This window comes from Battus philenor, unplaced genomic scaffold (genome assembly GCF_028537555.1).
Source record: "Battus philenor isolate CCGP_79_NKW_IND1 unplaced genomic scaffold, ilBatPhil1.0.hap1 SCAF_4, whole genome shotgun sequence".
Classification (NCBI taxonomy): domain Eukaryota; kingdom Metazoa; phylum Arthropoda; class Insecta; order Lepidoptera; family Papilionidae; genus Battus; species Battus philenor.
Genome location: NW_027181704.1, coordinates 12,043,904 through 12,065,088, shown reverse-complemented (window position 1 = coordinate 12,065,088; position 21,185 = coordinate 12,043,904). Strand labels below are relative to the sequence as shown.

Genomic DNA, 21,185 nt, shown 5'->3' with positions numbered 1-21,185 from the left:
TTAGTTACGCGGAGTTGTACGACGGCCTCCGCTCTTCAATTAGTGTGTCGTCCACGAGTGGGGAGGTAATAGTGGAACGCAGTATTTATAGAGTTTTTATTTATTTACTGACTTTACCGAAGTCTCGTCTTTGTGAAATCTTCACGAAGGAATCCAGTCTATTTTAGCCATTGAAAGTGATTCGTAATTATTTACTCTGTATAGGTGAGCGACGTAGTTATAATGCTACCGAAACGGCGGTACCGTGCCGTAGAAAAGCGCGGCGAGATCAGGGTCGAGAAATAAATGCCGAAAAAATATATACAAACAAGCAGGTCTTTTCTTTTTTGATTATGGTTAATTTAAATAGAGTTATTAATATTACACCAACATTTCATATTCAAATTATAAATTAAATCGACAAGAAAATTCGTATCTTCAACAATATGATACTGCATACAGAAGGAATACATCTTTTATCATTTTGAAATAATATTTCGAACTGTTAACAATCAAATTGATTATTTCTAGTAGTCTCTATCAAATGCATATTTCTTTGTTTAAATTTTAAAATTAGAACAATAATTTTAAGTAAATCTAAAAATACCTTTTAAGAGTTTTTAGTTCATTGAAATGTGTGGTACTTGGTTTGTTGAGTCATTTGTTTGGCTGATATTATAATATATACGTCAAACATTGTAAAATTTAATTGAAAAGAGCAGCTATTGAGTTTATTGCCGGTTCTTCTCAGCAGATTAGAAATCCGAGCCCATGGTAGCTTATTACCTATAATGTTAAATTGATGGACGATTCAGAAATGCATGTAAATGCCTATTTGAAAAAAATAAATCGATTTGAACTTACATCACAAGTTCGTGGAAGAAATATGTTGAGAAACAGCAGCATTTGGAAGGTTCTTTTATATTTGCGTTTGTCAGAGTGATACCTAACCACTAATGCGAAACCCATGTCACAGGGTATTATAGCGCGAGTTTAGCAGACTTAACGGTAGTTCCCCGAGAGGCCCGTGTTCGGAAATGTTACATACTTTAATGTGAGAAACATAACAGCATGTCACGTCACTGTATCAATATACAAACATGTATCACATACAGTTCTTAAGTAGGTCTAAACAGAAGTTTTTATGCTGTTCTATGTTTTTCCTGGCGCTGCATTTTTATTAAAAAAATAACTTACTTTTCAAAATAAATTTCTTGTTGAAACTACTATATTTATTAGCAAGAGTTAATACTGCAAAATGAAACATTCTCTCATTAGAGTATTATTAATATAATTTACCCCGGTAAAGATACGTTTACAAGCATCCGTCGTTACCCTAATGGGCACGCTTTCTTATTTCAATTGTTCCAGTTTACGCAATGAATTGGGAATTAAATTTTTGTATATCATTCTATGAAAATGTTCTCAGGAAAATCGACAGAAAAATGTTTGAAACAGCATTTTCTACCTACAAAATAATATAAATAATAAATTGTTACTTGCGTGTCTTTCTAAAGGAGTGGCGGAATGTAAACTTGAGCAATAAGCGAGGTCTTCGTTTTTAAAATTCGTAATAGACGCGTCCGTACTTTCTGTACAGCTTACTTAAACTGGTCAATTTCAACACGACTTTCTTACTATGACTATTCATATGACTTAATAAATCTACGAAGCGACTAATCTGTATGACGACGTTGCGTCATTATTTTACTAACGCGCAATCTATAGTATTTATATCATCACCATAATTATCATTTCTGCCATGGGCCATCTACCGCTGAACATAGGCCTCCCCCATAGATATTTAATAAGACATCTTGAACGTGGCCTGCATCCGGCATGTTCCGACTTTAACAAGACAACGACGACATTTAATAGAAAACTTTAATAAACCCATTTTCTAGTATTTAAAACGGGTATTATACGCCACTTTTAAATGTTTACAGTTTGAAATTTTGGTAAAATGTTGATATATTTTAGTCATCATCATCATAATACGTTGATAGACGCCTCCTCCAAACATCTCTACAGCCATGCGTTGCTTCATTAAAGCATATCCTCCATGAATAGTTTACCAAAATAATAATATTTAACAATAAAATTAACAAAACGTTAATTCCACTGCGTTTTTCATATAATTAATCCGAGAACAAATTAAGTTTAAATCGGTAATGTGCTTATGTTCACATATTATAGAAAGAGTAAGCTTCGAGTTTGTAGAAGACGATGGACAATCTGATTACTAGTTACATGGAGCGAGTTGATTAAATCGGGCTTATCCGAAGTTATTTGGCGTCCTTGAAGAGATAGAAGAATGTTTCGTCTTTACCGATTTCTGATATTTGGACGTCCAAGTGTATTATTACTTAAATGGTAACTAACCTAAATTAACTTAAACTGTAGCTGATATAAATAAATCACGAATTGGGAGAAGAGTGAAGAACTTCAATACAGAAAAATGGAGGTTTAAGAATACTGCTAAAAGGCAACAGTGATGCAGCTTATGTACTTTCACGATGAGAATAAGTAAAAAAGGTCTTATTTAACTTAATATTTTTTTTTGTTTAGCACATAGTTTAAAGTTATATTAATGTCGTTTTTATTTATATATTTAGTGATTATGAATATTGATTGAAGAGAAAAACTTTTTATATAAAAAATAAGAACTTTCACGTTTCCACTTAAAAAAATAAAATAAGAGAACGATATTGCAAATATCTATTATGCGGGTATGTGGCAATTCTATTCCCTGAAACCAATCAGTAAAAACTGTAGATTTCTAAAGTTTTTTTTTTATTTATTTTTGAATCAACCGATACTTGCAACGGCAACGTAGGATTGCGATTAATGGCCGGTGAAATTGGACATGGGCAATGGACGTGACCTCCCACTCGCTTTATGTGCGTCGACAGGTTTTTTTTTTTAAATATACCACTAACATTTTTTACCGGTGTTTTAACGATGCAATTGAGACATCTAAAATAAACAGGTTATTAGTTAGTAGTCTGAAATATGATCAGATCCCAAAAACAAGATTTTATTTGCCAACAATATAAACAGTGATACACAAAAAGAAAGCAATTAAAAATATAGAACTTGCAATTTATTGACTGGCAATTAAGATATACACTAGGTTAAAAAAAAATTGAAAATAAAAATCACATTGAAAACCTGACACGCATGGTATCATAAATATCAATTATATCAATAACATAATTAAGAGGCAAATAAGTTTCGTGCTCAATTATTTCTATGTAATAGGCAATCTTTTGATAGTGACGTAAAGATGTTTCCTACAAGTTTCGCTCGATGTTTTTGTTTAGGCGTATCTATTATTCTAGTTTCTATAGTGCCATTTCCACACGTCATACTCCAAATACACACAGCCCATCTATGTCAGTATTTCATCGCACGATTGTGCCCTAATGAGAATGTTACTATTGACCTGCCTATATCTTCATTTAGTAAATGTTAATTACATATAAGTGTGTAAAGCATGTTTGCATGATTTCGTTTTGTGAGTTTCAAAGAAATTACTTTATTGTTTACTGATGAAGTTAATGCTGTTATCCCTAAAGGTTTTACACCTTTATCTAACATGAATTCACGGAATAGATGGATCCGTGAACTATAATAAATTTTAATTAAGTCATTGTAGTTCAGATTCTATGATGACGCTCGCACGAAGGTGAGAGAGAAGCGCTCGTGGTGTCAGTGTGTAGTGTAGCTATTATTTTTTATCTATATACGCCACATTCGTTCGTGAGACTATGGTACGATTTAAATAATCCAATTCATTTTGCAACGGGCCCTATGGAAAACTCAAAGTTATAGTCGCTAAACGAGCCATTGAGAGAGCTACGTTCGGGATTTCTTTACGATCGAGTCAGGAATGTGATGATCCGTTAATAAAACTGGTAACCGACACAGTCTAACAGATTAGAAAGTTGAAGTCACAGTGGCCAGGCTCTATAGCAAGCTGGACAGACGGCTGTGGACTATAGATCGACAAAAGCAGCGTAGTTCGTAAAAAGCGTGGGGAGACTGGAAATATATAGCTTCCAACAGGTTCAAGTCTGTTGGCGGACATATACGCAGCAGTGAGAATCATACTGCTGAAAAGACAATACGAAAAAATACTTTTAAATATATGATATAACATAAGTAATATGACTAAAATATCTATATATGTCTGATCGATAGTTAATTATATACCAGTTAGTTACATTGAAACGTAAATTTCATAAAGCGCGCAAGTTTGTCTTGGTGAATATGTATTGAAAAGTATAAAAAAACATACTTGACGTAATACAAACAACGTTGTCACGAAATTTAATTAAAACTTCAGCAAGATATATTCAGACTTAAAATGATAGATAAATTGGATTTTGGATTAGGATTATAACATGTTAAGCGTGGGGGTTAAAATGGGCTCGTGCGAAGACATCGCGTGTTTAAAAGTAATTTCATTATAAGTTGGATGTGGGAAATTGAATGATAAATAACGTTGTTCCAAGTGTATATAGGTTTTGTTAAGACAATATACGATTTTTATCGTATATTGTGTCTTTTCAGACAGTAACCCAATGAAGTGTATTAACCGGAGTTTTAGATATAATATTACATTAACAAATGTATCTATGTTATTTTCTACATTGAACAATTTATAGTGACTACTTGAGTACATCAGAGAGGTGTGCCAGACGAGACCAATTTGATAAAAACTAAATCGTCCTTGAACTTCAAATTCGTCGAGTCGAATAGTGCCAACTAAAAACTCACCCGTTTTTTTTTGTAACCATTCTCATAAAATAAAATAATATAATATAATAAAATAATTTACTTTTCAGAGGTTTTTTAATAGTTCTGTATTGGTATATTAATTAAATTTACAGCATGATGTTTTTGAGGAATTATAATGTAGTTTATAAAGCGCGCACAGAACTCTACTAAGGAGTTATTTATTTAATGGAGTCTAGAGAAAGAATACATAATGAATATTCCCAATCGGTGAATAAAAATTGACAGTCTCTACCTCTAGCTGTTTAAATAAGAGCGTTTCCTAAACTGTAGTGCTCTAACATTTTGTATTTAATGAAGCCCGGTGTTACTGGTAGAATCACAAGCTTATGTTATGCCTAAAGATAACATTGCTACACGAAACGCTGCGCGAGAATTTGTATTTTAAATTTCCCTGAAAAAACAGTTGTAAAAGGCAATAACATAGCTTACTGTAACGTAAACGCCCGAATGTTCTCGCTACTTCGTTAGAAAAAAATATAAAAAAAGGAGTTTCACTTATTTAGATTCCTAAACTTGTAAGTTTAAAGGGTCAAACGGGTGTGGAAAAGGATTTTATATTTCATCGAGCTTTGAGCTAAAGCGTGGTTTTTATTGTTTGTTTTATATATTGTTTTACTATTAACCTCTATTATACATTTGTGGGTAGTACAAATACTTTCACAAGCCTTTCCTTGGAAATTCTCTGTGAGATAGAATTGAATGAGGAGATACTTAGACGAACGAAAGAACCCAAATAGTTTAGCGGATTCTTAAGTTGAAAGAGAGAGAGCCAAAAGCATTTAGAATGAATGGCTGCTGGGGCTTTAAGGTTTTGAAGTGGAGACCATGATCCGGAAAATACAGCGCAGTACATCTATCTACAAGTTAGACAGACGACTGTGTTAAGGTCATGAATGCAAGCCAGTTCCAGCGCTCCTGTTGGAAATATATGATGGTGGTCTAGGTCCGAAAGGAGGCGTCCCGCGGCTGAAACGATTATGATGCTGATGTATTATTAAGAATTGTATAAAAAAATATAAATTGTTATTAGTATAACAACACACCCCGCAAATAATATGCAGCGTATACCGCCAGCGGATTAAGGCGACCGGGCCAGTAATGAGAATTTGAAAATCGTTAATGGCATTAAGCTGGCAAATTGGATATTGAACAAAATCCTTACTAAGTTCACGGTGGACGCAGCAAGTATCCGTAATTAGAAGTAATTGAGGGGATCCGCCAGATGCCGCTCTGATTAAAACTGGATTACCTGAAGTATTTCTTACATCCCACCGGGATGGCGTGGGCGGTGCGGAATGAAATTGTCATTAATATGTTGTTGAATATGGCCCCGGTACCTTTGATTTTGTTATCCTAAAACAATTATTTTTGGAATGACATTATCGTACTAATCTGATAATTCGTGAGGGTAGATTCTGTTTGTCTGTAGATTTTTAAGTTCGAACATTTTTTATTAACGTAACTTATTAAATTAAAGCAATACCTAAATACATAATTTTATTGAGAATGTATTACTACTGCATATTGCAAACAATCTAAATAAAAACGTTGATATCATAGACTTTAATATTACACGCTGTCGAAAGTAAAAACAAATGTGTTTAACATGAGATGATGATGTATTCAGTAAAAGATTTCTATTAAGAAATTGAAGTTAAAAATATGAAAGTGATAAATAATATTAAACTTTATAAAATTATTACACCGGCATAGTCCCTGTGTAACCTTTCCTAATTAAACTAAAATGTCAGCGACCTAACGCACTAATGCCAGAAGGCGCTTAAAGGCCGGGGCGGGAGGAGTATACGAGGGTATAATGAAAGAACTTTATTTATATCAAAGGTTTTCCCCCGAGGAGGGAATCTTTGTCCCTAAACGTAACTCAATTGTAGGTTACGTCGTAATTAGTACGTTTCGTATATTTTGTTCCAAGGATAATTAGTTTTGTTGAACAAACATATGAGAGTTACTTTTTTAATATTTATTGTAGAATATTGGTTGCAAATATTTATTGAAAGAGTATATTTTCTAACATTTCATGTAAGACGGTAACATAAATCTTCTTAAATTATTCATAAAAACATTATAGGGTCCAGAAATTTGTATGTGTTTAGCTTTTTGGGAGACGTTGGAGGTAGGTCTCTTCCAACCGGGTATCAAGAAAGTCTATGTCCAGCATCCACTGCTACTGTTCTATGGCTGAAATGAAGATGATGAAATTGATCATGTATAAGTGATCAACATTTGCGTTAATATTATAAATGCGTTAGTTCTCATGCCTGTGCAGTACTCGTTGAATTGGCTGACTGACTTAATGGCAAAAAACGTTATTAATTAATTTAAAAGTTTTCTGGTAGAGATCGCCTGGATTGACAAGATCGCCTCTTGTAGCTCTTTATGAATTGTTTCTTATTTTTAGTTATTATCTATGGTCTACAAAAAGGTGTAAATAAATAAATCAAAAATATAAAGTTCAAATGTTACTCGTTATTCAGTTCTAAACTCTAATAATGTTGAACCTTGATTAAGATTACAAATTCGTAATATAATTAAGAGAATACTTGCCTTCATTACTCTGGTGAGCAAGAATCATTCACGATATCAATATAAGACTTCTATGAATTAAAACCACAAGTATACGTATGTATGTTTTCCTTTATTGAAATTTGGCGAGTTTGAGGCACCATCAGCTAAAATTCTACCCGCCGAAATGTTATTTGCTTATCGTTAGCTGACTTTTAATAACTTACTTGGAATTCGTACCGATAGCAAACAATTTTATTTCAAACAGCACTCTTGAAGTTAAACAATTAGGTTTGAAATGGGTTTACGTGTGTTACGGAAAACCAATCAGTAACTATATAAAACCGTCTGCGGGTTAATTTTACATAAATATTTTTAAAGTCATATAAAATCACACTATATAGCTACCTATATGATTAATAAAACTATATACCTACTTATATGATTAATAAAACGATACAGTACAAAAATCCTAATAGTTGATATCGACAGAATTTTTATACAGCCATATTTATCTAGTGCATATGAAATTTAAAGGTCTCTTAACCAAATATTTAGAGTAGAAAAAATTATGACAAAATGTATTTGCGATATATGTCAATAGATAACCTTCTTCGAGGGTATAAAAAATTTATGAGAAAAATACAATTATCCATGTACACGAGGTTATATTAGAAATAGATACAAAAAGCTAAGCAAGTTTTAGCTTTTTCTAGGATCCACCGAAATAGTAACTAGTAAAAAACTATGTTTTTCCAATTAGCAATGCTCAGATTTATCATGAAATTAATTTAAGAAGTTCATCAAATATAAACCAGTAAAAAAACTCACTTTCAGAAAAATTGCTTGGAAATTAATTGCTCTAAATAACAACAAAAGTAACAGTATTAGGGATGTACGTGAAAATGTTCACAAAAGAAAAATTCGTACTGAGTTAGTTAGACTGTACTCATATCAAAATATGACTTCCACATTCGTAGTTTAATTTTATTTTGAAGAATATCATTACATGAAAGCACTTATTGATGCCAGTTTTGAACAATTATCTTTTGATCACTATGAATGATGTCTATCCAAAGGGGACCATAATTTGAATAAATTCTTAAATAAAACTGTGATGTAAATTTATTAAAAAAAAAAAAAAATATATATATAAATCTAGCGTCAGGAAATAAAACTAACAAAATAAACCTATACTCTAAATGAAGTTCCTCTTGAACTGTGCGAGATTAAGATAGCAAATAGAAAATTGCGTATAATCCCGGTTGAGATCGCGATGGACACAATGTGTATCCGCAATTAGTAGTAACACAGATACCGCTGACTTTGGATTGATTAAAACAGGATTCAAGCCACGCCTTATCTGTAAGGACTCTTGCATAACATTCACTGTTCGGTATATATGTAACGGTGTAAAAATAACACGTCTATAAATTAGGTAATAGCTGTAATTACTTGAAATAGGAATTGGCAAGTCGCATAGCACGCAGAACAGCTGCGGGGACTACGAACAGTCAAGTGCAGTGCAAGGCGTTTTTTCACAAGGCGGGTAAAGAAACTTGTTAAAGTTGTCGGAAGACGATAAAAGCACACCGCTTCCCCAGGGTCTAAGTTATAAATCTATGAGGAGGCCTATGTCCAGTATTGGACATCCTGCGCCTAAAATGAGATGGTGAATTTGATAATATTGCTCCTAAATGAGAAATGCTTCGGATAGGGAGAATTAAGTGGAATGTGAAAGGTTCTTAATATCATCTCATCTATAACATTATTACGGCAGTTCTATAAAGAACGCGCGATCAAAAATAAACAAGATAAAACTGTACTTGATCGATATGAGAGTTTGGCTTTTAAAAAATATGATTTAACTAATCTTGTTTGATATACTAGTCACGAAAATTTTCACCTAAATCACAATCCAACTGTATTTTTTTTATCGAGAATCAGTAAATTTTTAAATAGGTGACGCAAACATTTAAAGCCCATTAATGACAAGTTTTTAATTTATATACAGTTGTAAATAAGTAATTCAAGTAAAGATAAATGCATATTGATAAAATGCTTTTCATTCTGTACAATGACATTTTAATAACCGGTATTACTGATTAAATTCTTTTCAAAGAAAATTTCATATATGGTAGAAAATTTACCCCGAAACAGTAAGCTTAAATTAAATTAATTGATAAATATTATTTCTTCTAGAAACGAAAGATGAGTACATTATACATTATATAGACAAAGTAAGAGAGATGATGGTAGAAAAATTGATGAAAAATCAAACAAAGCTGTTAAATCGTTAACAGAATGGAGGCCCCGAGTGTTAAAGAGTTTACAACTAGCTGATACGGGCGGTGCATAAAAAGTGTATGAGTTCATTTCGATCGTAAAAAGCAACAGCTTGTAATTGGTAGGCATGTAGGGGTGAATAATTAACCGGACACCGAAATCCATCTATGGAGCGTGCGGGCCATTGAGACGAACCAATCGGAAGGTATTCATTTAACTAACGAAAAAAAAACCAAGTGAATTCTTAGTAATTTAATGGCCCTTGTTTTTACATTTGCATTGTATTAAATAAAATTATTAATTAGGCGAATATAAGAGTCAAAATAAATCTATAAACTTAGTGGATAGACTCATTAGCAAAAATCGATATTTGCTGCTGCCAAAAAGCAGTTGTTGGTATACTACTAATTTATAAGTATATAAAAGGTATCGGTACGATATTTTTGGAACAATGAGTTAGAGATTTGAAATTTAGTAGAAATACTTTTTTGGACGACTAGTGGTTAACAAAGAACAGTTTTTCCCAACAAATTTTTTACCAAAAAGGTGATTGATGAGTGTTCAATAAAAGTTGCATATTTTCAAAGTATAGCTCTTATATGAATAAAACTTGAGTAGAGAGGGAATAATTTTTAGAGGGAGTAATTTTTAGATAAGGTTAAATATTGGAGAGAATGAATTTTATAAAATAAGATGAAAAATATCAGTACGGGCCACGCAAAGGCTTGGCGACAGCTAGTGATATACATATATAACTGTAAATCAGAGGGTCCAAAACTAGATAAATAAGAGAAATACGTACGCCGTACAGGATTTAGTTTATTTATGTATTTTTACAATTTTGGTTGGAATACTTTAATGAGTTGGGTGTATCTTTTACCACCAGATTAACATCTTTTGTATGTTTACATTGTTACATTGTACATTTTGATAAACATCAACTAGTTTTATGTCATAATAAAGTAAAATTTTTGATCTACTTGACCTAAACAAATTATTTTAGCGATAGTTAATTTAAGAACTATATGTTAAAAACCGTACTAAAGACAAAGAAAGTGTCAAAGACCATCGGAAATCAAAGTTTAGTGTTTAATTTTATTGTTGGAAATTTTGTACAATGAAATTGAATTGTTCTCTGTATTGAGTCAAGTCCGAATTAAGATTAATGGAAGTTGAACGAATTTACAGACGTGTGTCGCATTTGGTCTCTTTTGATTCAAATGTTCATTTAGTCAAACGTGGTCTTGTGTTTAGTGTAATAAATAAAATAGTACGTGTAGGTAGAATATGCGAAAATTTAAGGTTTTATATTTCAATCTGAACATAAATTATAAATTGGTCCCAAAGGCTACTTTCGCCAATAATATTATTTTATAAAATGCTAATGCAAAAATCTTTTTGAGGAACATAGATGCATGAAAATTGCTTTTCAAATAAGAATTTCGAAACGTTGAAATTAGGTTTAACGCATGCATGAGGCAGACAGTCGTCAAATTTAAAAGTAACTCCATTATAAGTTAGGAGTTAAATTTTTGGAGCAGCAAATATCAGGCAGCGACGTTGAGTTTCGCTTGATACACAAATGTGATTGCACTGTTCGCTTTGAGTATATTACAACTTTAGACCAGACACACGCAAACTGTTGAAGTATTTTTAATGCAGTTAGATGAGTGCACTATATTTTTAATGAAAAAGTTAAATTTAAAATTATCAATTTTATTGGAACTTATATGTCTTATAAGGTATGTACGCGTTTTATAAATAAAAAAAATACTGCATGTACTCCAAAGCTTTCATCAAAGATTCATGAAATAAAGAATAGCGCTGTAGAATCTCTAAAATGTCTTACTAAACGCTCAATAAGGAGAACGGCTATAACAGTTTGAATATTTTTTCATGTTTTTTGTGATAGAAAGAGCATATATTTTATGGAAAGAAAAAAATGAACTTGCAGGGAAAATAGTAAAAGTAATATTTTTTAACACACAAACCATAGAGTAAATAAACGTCAATCAAAACCCAAAGAATATAAGAAAAGGACCAATATTTAGGCACTTCCGCACATGCAGTGGTAGTCGTGCATCAAAGTGCACCTCCTGCTAGCCCGCTGATAAATGCGTATGCGGCAAACAATGCGAATCACACAACTGTCACCGCCAAATCACTCAACACGTGTTTCACCCATCCACGGGGCTTCTTCAGGAGTTATGTTAAAGCGATTAGTGCCAAACACAGACTGTATAAAGATATTATCTAACAGAAAATATCGTGTACTTTTATAGTATAGCATAACAATAAAATATCATTATAAATTTTATTATACTCTTGGAGGATGCGAAAAGCATTTTTTGTAACTAATCTTTTTGTATTAAGTTAATTGAAATTAGGTTAATTAGGAAAGTGATCGATTTGAAATAAGTGAATTATTTGTAATAAGTGAAGAAACAGACAGGAACAAGAATAAAATATGTAACCAATATGTTACATCCTCCTCCGTCCTTTCAGCCCGTAGACTCCCACTGTGAGGCATAGGCCTTCCCCAAAGATATCTGTAAAGGGATATACCATAATCGCCACGTTTGGCAGGCGGGTTGGCGACCACAGTGTGGTATTATCGTACGCAGAGGATGCTGCTGCCCATCCTCTAGAAATTTGTTTGTGAGGAGTGGCAATCCTATGTAAATAATGCACAAAGTGTATTATATACTTTGTGTCCATGAAGTCGAAGCCGCAACCTATGATCGTAAGTCTTAGTTAGTCTTCCACCGCTAGCTCTGTATGTTATATAATTTTTAATAAACCGTGAATATAATTCTTACGACGAATCAAATTAAGGACACAATTTTAAAAAGAGATTTTCTTATTTTACGCAAGAGAAAATAGTTATAAGCTTTTAATAAATTGCCGGTGGCTAAATGATAAGTTTTGTTTTTAATTGACATTCAATAAGACAGCTTGAGACTAATTTAGACTTGCATTCATCGAAGCCGTATTATAAAAGCGCAAAAATCGTTAATGTGATTAAAGAAGCAAATTGGATATTGAACGAGACTTGGACTAAGTCGGACGCAGCGAGAGTCCGTAATTAGCAGTAAGTGAGGGGATTTGGCGGACGACGGGTTGATTAAAGCTGGCTTAATTCAAGCAGTTTGCTTCCCGCCGCGGCTTGCACTGTCCGGGCAGGTCGACACATACATTGAAAGGTAACCACAGGTAAATAAAGGTAATCTATTTTTATTGAACTGTTTAACTTTTTAATCACTAAATAAAAAGAGTTTTACTGTTTAAGCACAGTAATGTGATTGCGTGGGTTCAATAATCTTATTTTGCTTTTTTAATTAACTATAGCGATATATAATACTAAACAAAACCTATACTGATAGTATTGAATTGAGCTCTTACGGCTGTGTATAAAAGGAGTCACATTAATTCGATATACATACTTGGCACTTGCGTATCAGATAAAGCGTTGTATTAAGAAACAATGAATATTAAAACATATATGTAACACAATCTGTTCGGGTGCACGTCTTTTTTTCTTCTTCTTTTCTTTTTTTTATTATGTTATTGTTAATATAATAGAGATAATTTAGTAGATATGATATACCGCGCCTTTGGTATGCACACGGCAAGACTGTAGGAGTATAGGCGGTTTCGTTCTATCCGCCGTCAACACAAGCGGCGGTCTTTATGCACTTTTTTCCTGGTGTTCCTCCTCGCTGAGCCTTTTTGAGTTTTGTGTACTGCAGTGTCGGCAGCATTGTGAATAAAGAACGCACTGTGAAGATTCTTTGATATTTAAAAGGATTAATATTTAGTTTTTAAAAGGCTAAAAATACAAATAAGTACTTACTTCCTGTACTTGGATTTTTGCCATGATGTGAAAATTTTTTCATCATAGTACAATTTCAATGTTATAGTAAAAACACTAATTATTTGAAACGAGCCATGAAAAATCAGGCAGCGCTTGAGCTTGGGTAGTCACCATAAAGAGGCGATTATGTGGGACATTGTCCTGAATAATTTAGCAGTTGTCTGTGTTTCCTGCTGATTGGATTATAGCGCGTTAGCAATCTAAAGTTCTTGTTTTGGTTGAGCTTTTATAGTTGACTTTGAACGCGATAATGTTTTTATTTCCCAGTAAATTTTTAGTAATAATCGTATTATTTCAAAAACTACCTCTTTTTTCAATGCCTTTGTGTTTATAATGCATTTACTTTTGTATAATACTATTACTTCACTCTAGCCTAAATTAAATACACACTTAAAGTATTGCTGTCTTAATGGAATAACAATATAGCAGCACAGGCCTCATGGCATTCGTTTGTAATCGAAGTGTCCACTACTTTTCTTTTACCTTCGCCTTACTACGTAATTTCAATGATTGGCTTACACTTTCTACTGTCTGATGGACATATTAATATTTTGAACGTCGCTTGGGGTCGTGAAATGATGACAACTGGGATATAACTAAAACAAACGCAGTAAACGCTCACAAAATTGTAGTTAAAAATTCCAAATAAACTTAATATAATTATTTTCGCTAAGTTTGATCGACCTGCAAAGGTTTTCATTTGGTTTTAAAATAAAATTAATTCTTGCACTACCAATTATAAATAATAATTTTGCTACAAACATGCTATCAACAATGTTACGATATAATCAGATTATAATATCCATAATAAAGGATACGCCATGAAAGTCTGGTCACTGACGACCTAAATATTAAAATTTGAATCATTAAAAGTAATAACAGATATAATTTGGATAATCCTTTCTTATTACGTAAATATTATAACAAGTTTCAGCGACTGTTAAAAAAACCTTGATATTTTCGGGCGATGTCAGATTAGAGAAAATAAATTGGAAATTCTTTTTGATCCATCATCTCGTTTATTAAATTTTGAATGTTAAAGAGACGCGCCCGGGTACGGTTAATGCCTACAAGGTGATTTTCTCCTTAAATTAAGATTTCTATCGCTCTTTTAATCCGCTTTCATGTTGTAACTAGATATTGATTTTTTTTAAAAGCGTTGTCACATAAAAGAGCAAAAAATTCTATTAAATAATTTGTTTTGAAAACGAATATTTACACAGTGATTGGTTATAAATGTAAAGGGTGAATGTATAGCTTATTTATTAGCAGAAGGCTTTAGAGCTTTTGCACTTATTTCCACTCAACCTGTATAAAGTGATCACTGTGTAATATTCTTTTTTCTATTCAAATGCCACAGGCTTATAACATCCGCTATTATAAATTGTGCAGGCATTAAAAACAATGACAATTTTACATAAAAACATAATATGTAAAAATATTAATTTTGTTAAAGCTTTTTACTACACTATCATTACGTTTTTTATTGTTTCTGAAACCATTAATTTTTAGATTGACATATATTAATAATAAAATAATTAACAGCAAATGAGTTATACATTCCACCCCTTTAAAGCTTTATGTTTATAACTAATCCTTCTGTAACAGCGTTTCTGAAGTTTCTTAATACACTCAGGAGGATTTTAAATTATATTAAACTATTTTTATTTCACTTTATTATCAAATGTCAAATCAAATATACTTATCAAATGCAAAACAAGCTATAAAACCAATTAGTTTAGTTTATTCTACAAACAGTTAAACATTTAATAATCTTAACAAAAGGGTTCCATGCATATCTAGTTGGTTGGTATGTAAAAGTGTAAAAGAATTATTTATTAAAAAAATATCATTGTGCTAAGTGTAGATAATCAGTGCCAGTAATTACATTTAAGTGACGAAAATATACGAAAGTAACCAACATAACCCAAGGCAAGTATAAGTAGCAGTGAGCAGGCTGCTTAGCGCGCAGAACAGAGGACTACTGGGAACTTAATGTTCTCAAATGGAGATCACAGATAGGCAGTGAAGACATCCTATATGACGGGCAGTTGACCTTGTTAACATCTTCGGGAAACGCTGGACGCTGGCTGCGGTTTTAGTGGAATCCATAGAGGAAGAGTATATCATGCAGTGGACGTCCTAAAACTAAAATGATGGCTATGAAGATATTGACGAAGAAGTTATAATTTAAAAATTAATATATTTCCAATGATTGTTACTATATACATATATCAAATAAGTACGTAAAGTCATGTATAGTAATAGAGTAAGTGCGCGGAATCGTAGGTAAATTTGCGTGTGTACTTTGCGTAAGTTTTAGTATTTTAAAGATAATAAATGGCTAAAACGAGACGCGAGATTCTTCCAACGAAAAATGGGCGAGTGTTTTAAGGAAACCAGAACTTAAAAGTCTAGAATTCACGTCATAAAATGAATATGGTGAGCTTACCTGTAATACAGCAAGGAGACGAGGGCATGCAGTAGTACATTGACGAGGTGGTATCCTGCGGGCTGTAGCCCGTGCACGGCGTAGTTCCATCTAAACGTCAGCACTGTCAACGGACGGTAAGACTTGTGAGATTGTTCCTGAAACAAATGTATTGTGTTACAAATATATATTAGATACATAATCTCAGTAGGGTTTTTCAAAAGAATTGTTTTACTACGATACAGTTTCCTGGGTATATTCTTATACCCGAACTTAAAGCGTAACAATGTCTTATGAGATCCGAATGTACAAGGGGTTCAAGTGACAACACTTGCTTTTTGATTGCAATTGGAATTTCGTTATTTACACCCTCCAACAAGGTTTACAAATATTAATATATTTTCAACAGATTCATTTTTAAAAATCAAGCGCTTTTACAACGTTGTCACCCTCATAAAGATTTCATAAAGTTATTTGAAGATTGTGACAGATAGTAATTATGATATAGATGTAATCGAATACTATAACAGAGTATAGAACATTGAGCCAGTGTTCTAAGATAAAAAGGAAGAGATCATTTGAACGCATCATAATATACGATTTAAGGTTTAAAAAATACGTTATAAGGAAAAAATATATTAGAGATATCTAAACCTTTTAATGTTTTAAAAACATAATTTAATAAAATATTTTCGACATAGATAAAATTACCAACAAGTTTAATGTAGAATAGTTACAAAATTAAACTCACAGAGAGAGACTTTTCGTTTTACATGTTTAGTTAATTAGTCTAAAAATTAAGCACTACATTTAGAGCTTTGGGGATATTTTCGTAATTAAATATAAAGTGACTTTTGCGGTTCCGTTTGACGTCGTTTTTGCATTATATATTATTAGTTACACTAACTACTGCAGTAACCAACTGACCAAAATACTTGCATGTAAGTTTTGCACTTAATAAAGAGAATTTATTACATTTTAAATAAAAGAATTTTCGGAACAGTGTATCTCCGATAATTTACGTTGTAATGGACACCGTAAGAATATTGGAGTTCTTTTTTACCAATTATTAATGCCAGATGTCTAATCAGTTTTTAATGCGGGAATATTTAAAATATTAAAGTAAAAATATCTTTTTGTAAAATAGGAATGGAATAAGCATACAAATAGCGGGTTATTCGTTATGGTTAGAACGGCAAGATACTTACAGCACAGATAAACCTGAACCATTAGCGTTAAAACCGAGCTTTTTAGAACGGGGTTAATAGTCTTTTAAGGCAATACTGTGGTATTTTTGTATTATCTTCGGCTTTCGTGAATAAAATTATCTATAATTTTCAAATAGCACGACCATATATCTATGTATACACGTATAAAAGATAAATTCTCTTGACTATATAGGTATATGCATCAAATTCACAATAATGCGCTGTTCTGAAAACAGAGATTTAATTTAAAAAAAACTTTAATTAGGGTAGGTAGGTAATAACAATGACAAATTTAATATTTTACACCCTTAACCTACCTAAAAACAAAGTAAAGACATTTAAAGTTTATTATTTAACATCTCAAATACCAACTGCTTTACCGACTGGCAACCGCAATGGACTCCCATCATAACTCCATTATTAACAGCGCCATCTATGAAGTCACAAGGTTAAACAGCCACTGCTTTATCGACATTAAATAAGCGTGGCGTGATACAACACAAAATAGAATTATTAAATAAATTAATTTCTTTACATTATATAAAAATTCGCTATAAAGGTTCCCTAGCTAAAATCTTCAGACTGGGTTCACTAATCCCTCCTCACTTTTTTAAATTTTTATTAAGCTCGCACCTTGAGTAAATCAAAAATATTATTTTTCTTCATGCAGGACATTCCTAACCGGTCTTATTGGAAATCTATGCGGGCAGGTCTATGTTCAGCAGACGACGTCCTACAGCTGAAATGATGATGATAAAAATCTTAAAGCTTACAAAAGTGATATTTTATTTTTGTTAGTTAAGACGTTAAGTATTAAGACATTAAATTAATAAATAAAATTATTATTTTGAAATATGTTTTTTTTCTGTTCTACTACCGGCCAATGATAATTGACAGTAAGAAGACTGCTGCAGTAGCCTGTATGTTAATATAATGCAGTTATTAATATATAATTACAATATCATAAGTGCGTGAAACACTACCAGATGCGCTGTGATATAATCAATAAAAAGTGTGATTTATTGCTTTGTCCGTAAACATTAGCGAATATATATTGTATTTGTATTATTTTTAAAGTTATGGCTTGTATTTTGTGAAGGATTAAATTCATCTTTTTAAATTATAACGATGATGATGTTTCGAACATGGACAACAAAATAGCCCTTATTACAATCAACGAAAAGAAACAAACATAATATAGTCTTTGAACTTTTTTAATATTACTTCGAATATTTCGACCAATGCCAAAAGCAAGAAAACAATTTCGTTACCGTCCAAATTTGTAACTTTTTTTTGTTTAAGTAACATTTTACTTTTAATAAATGAAAAAAATGTATATTGGTAAGGAATGACACATAAATAAGGGTATACCTTGTAATAATTAAAAGGCCCAGAGCTAAACAAGCGTCCGTTTACTTTGGTCCCTTTGTTTATTTGTAAATCGTGCAGTAATTACAGAGTTTACAACTTTAATGGAGAACAGATTGACCGTTGCTGGGTCCCGTGTTACCATTAAAAGTAACAAAAGTAAACACTATAGGTTACTTCCATAGTGAAATAAATATTCTTAAATACAACACAAATAATAACGTCAAAAGCCTCACGGTTTAAGCGCCTAAAATAATTAAACATAATTTTACATAGTCTATAAATAAAGAACTTAAAAGCTTTGTATTACACAGCTGAAAGACGTCCACACTAATACAATGAGGTTTTCGTAAACTATCATACAGAATTTTTACTTATTCATTCTGTTTCATATCGGATCATTTGTAGTAACTACTTGTGTACGACATGAAAAGAATGCCAGAGCTCTGTTAGATAAAAACTAGAATCAGATTGAGCTCCCCTGTTATGGCATTGTTTTATTTAAAGATACAAGAGTTCTAGACGCGCCCTGGTTTAAAAAATTCTACAATAACATTTATCGTTTTTTTGTCACTGAACTTCCCATTAGTAGAACAATTTATTATCAATGTAAAAAAGCAGAATCATAAGCATCTAAGTTGTTTCTTACTATTTTGCTTTATCTTTTGCGAGCAGAAACAATAGTAATAGAATAATAATAATAAAATTGATATATTTTATTTCCTAAAAATACAGAATTACAAAACAAGAATTAAAAATCACTCTTCACTAGGCACTACATATATTCTAATCAATTACGGAAAGGTAATATTTAAATGGACGTGCAATATTATTAGGGTTAAACTATGCTAAAAGAAGTATTAGGAAGAATCTTTGTCTCATCGTGACAAAATTGTGGCCAATCATGTATCATTTTCGCTGTTTCTTTCAGGATTTTTACGCTTTTGTAACTGAGGCAGACCAGCGAGTACGTGACCATACTCTACCACTTTAACTTCTACGTTTACCTTGTGGACAACTATGAAGGCATGCTTATGTAGCTGTGTTCAGAAAAACTGTCAGTCCAGAGAATACGTGACTGTTCTTTAGGACTTTTACCTCTTATGTCATTGACAATTATCAACTTCTTCAATTTTTTCAGCTCCTCCATGCAATATTGCTGAAGTAATTGAGGATTCTACGTAAGTAACCTGTGATTAATCGGATACTTATTTTGAGTTCTTTCCAATTGCATTCGTTGTCAAAAACTCATCTTGTATGCATCTATCCTTTGCCTTGTAACTAAAGGATCCAGGATTCGCATGTAAATATAAATATGGAGTAGAAATGAATACATCATGCTCTTGTGGGTCCTCCTGTTCCTTCATACAATCTTTTTTAGCTTTAGCTATTGTTCTACATTCGTTTATTTCGAGACTCAAGGTACAAACTATTAATAACTAATACAGACAATAAATAGCAGTGAGTAAAATGAAAAGGCAATGTACAATGAATACTATAGTTACTTTATATTCGCATAAATTGTACTAGGCTATCATAGTAGTTGTACAAGTCTCAAAATTCAACGTTCATCCTTTGATGATATGCAGATGTTAGCACAATTAGCATTGCAGCTTTCCATTAATTATGGTCAAAGCGAAGAGATTACCGGGCACTAACCGTTTGTGTTTTAAACTGGCCTCTGCGAAGCGGTTAACTGTTCCTTTATGTGTGCAATACGGTTAACTAATTTGTTACGACGCAGTAAGAGCAAAACAAAAATTTTAATGGTACTTTTTTAATATTCTCACGGCAGCGTATTTACAACATAATATATTATCTGGTATGTACACCCATAATAGGCATTTACAATATTTGCCATACCAAGAGTATAGGCAGAATTTTTTGTATCTAAATCAATGTAACGATATCATAAATTTATTATTAATAGGGAAGTATTGCTAAATCTTTGACAAAATATAAACAAAGTATTGAGAAGCCAAAGCGAGAATTTTTTACAATCAGAAATGATATTAAGACTGCAAAGATTGGCTCCGTTTCGGTTTTGAAGAGCGTTGATTTTCTACAGCTATGCTCACATGTCTTTCAATGTATTTAGGGTGGATAATATCATCTATGTATACATATAAAAGATTAATATAACTGACGTGTCAAATCAAACGGACCACATTGTAAAGATTACACCGTTGAATATTCCAGGTACAATGCATCAATTTTAACATTTAAATAAATGGTAAAAGAGCATTTCCTTTGCCTTTAATATAGGATATTGTGTAAAATCTCTTAATTATTCGTATTTCAGTAATACCATTTCCACGTATATATATATGTACGTACACCCTAAACTGCCCTCTCCTTTGTTTTTCTCATCTCTATCCAGAAATTGTCTCGTAGAGATCACCTTGAGTGATAAGACCGCCTCTTGTACCATATGAATTGTTTTTTTTACCTCTATTTATTGACTATGGTGTACAAAAAAGTGTTGATAAACAATTAAATAGACAATGATATTTAAAAAAAAATTAATCATTTTCTTCTAGTTGTACTACGATACGATCTAGTGAAAATTGACCTAAATAATACCGTAAAACTATCAAGGATGTGAATGGTGAATTAAATACCAAAGAAAGAGTTCAGATAGGAAACTATTTGTCATTGAGCCATATTAGAAATAGATTGAATAAAGGTTTTCGTACCCAACCCGTTGTTAATA

The 21,185-nt window shown here is 32.1% G+C and overlaps 1 protein-coding gene across 1 annotated transcript in view; it reads right to left on the bottom strand.

Moving 5' to 3' along the window:
- Nucleotides 1-21,185, bottom strand: part of Tmtc3 (Transmembrane O-mannosyltransferase targeting cadherins 3) — a 318,860-nt gene that overhangs the window by 34,736 nt on the left and 262,939 nt on the right. Inside the window, exon 2 of the mRNA XM_068771763.1 lies at nt 15,918-16,054. Within this exon, the coding sequence (XP_068627864.1) occupies nt 15,918-16,054 (137 nt within the window). The remainder of the gene's footprint in view (nt 1-15,917; nt 16,055-21,185) is intronic.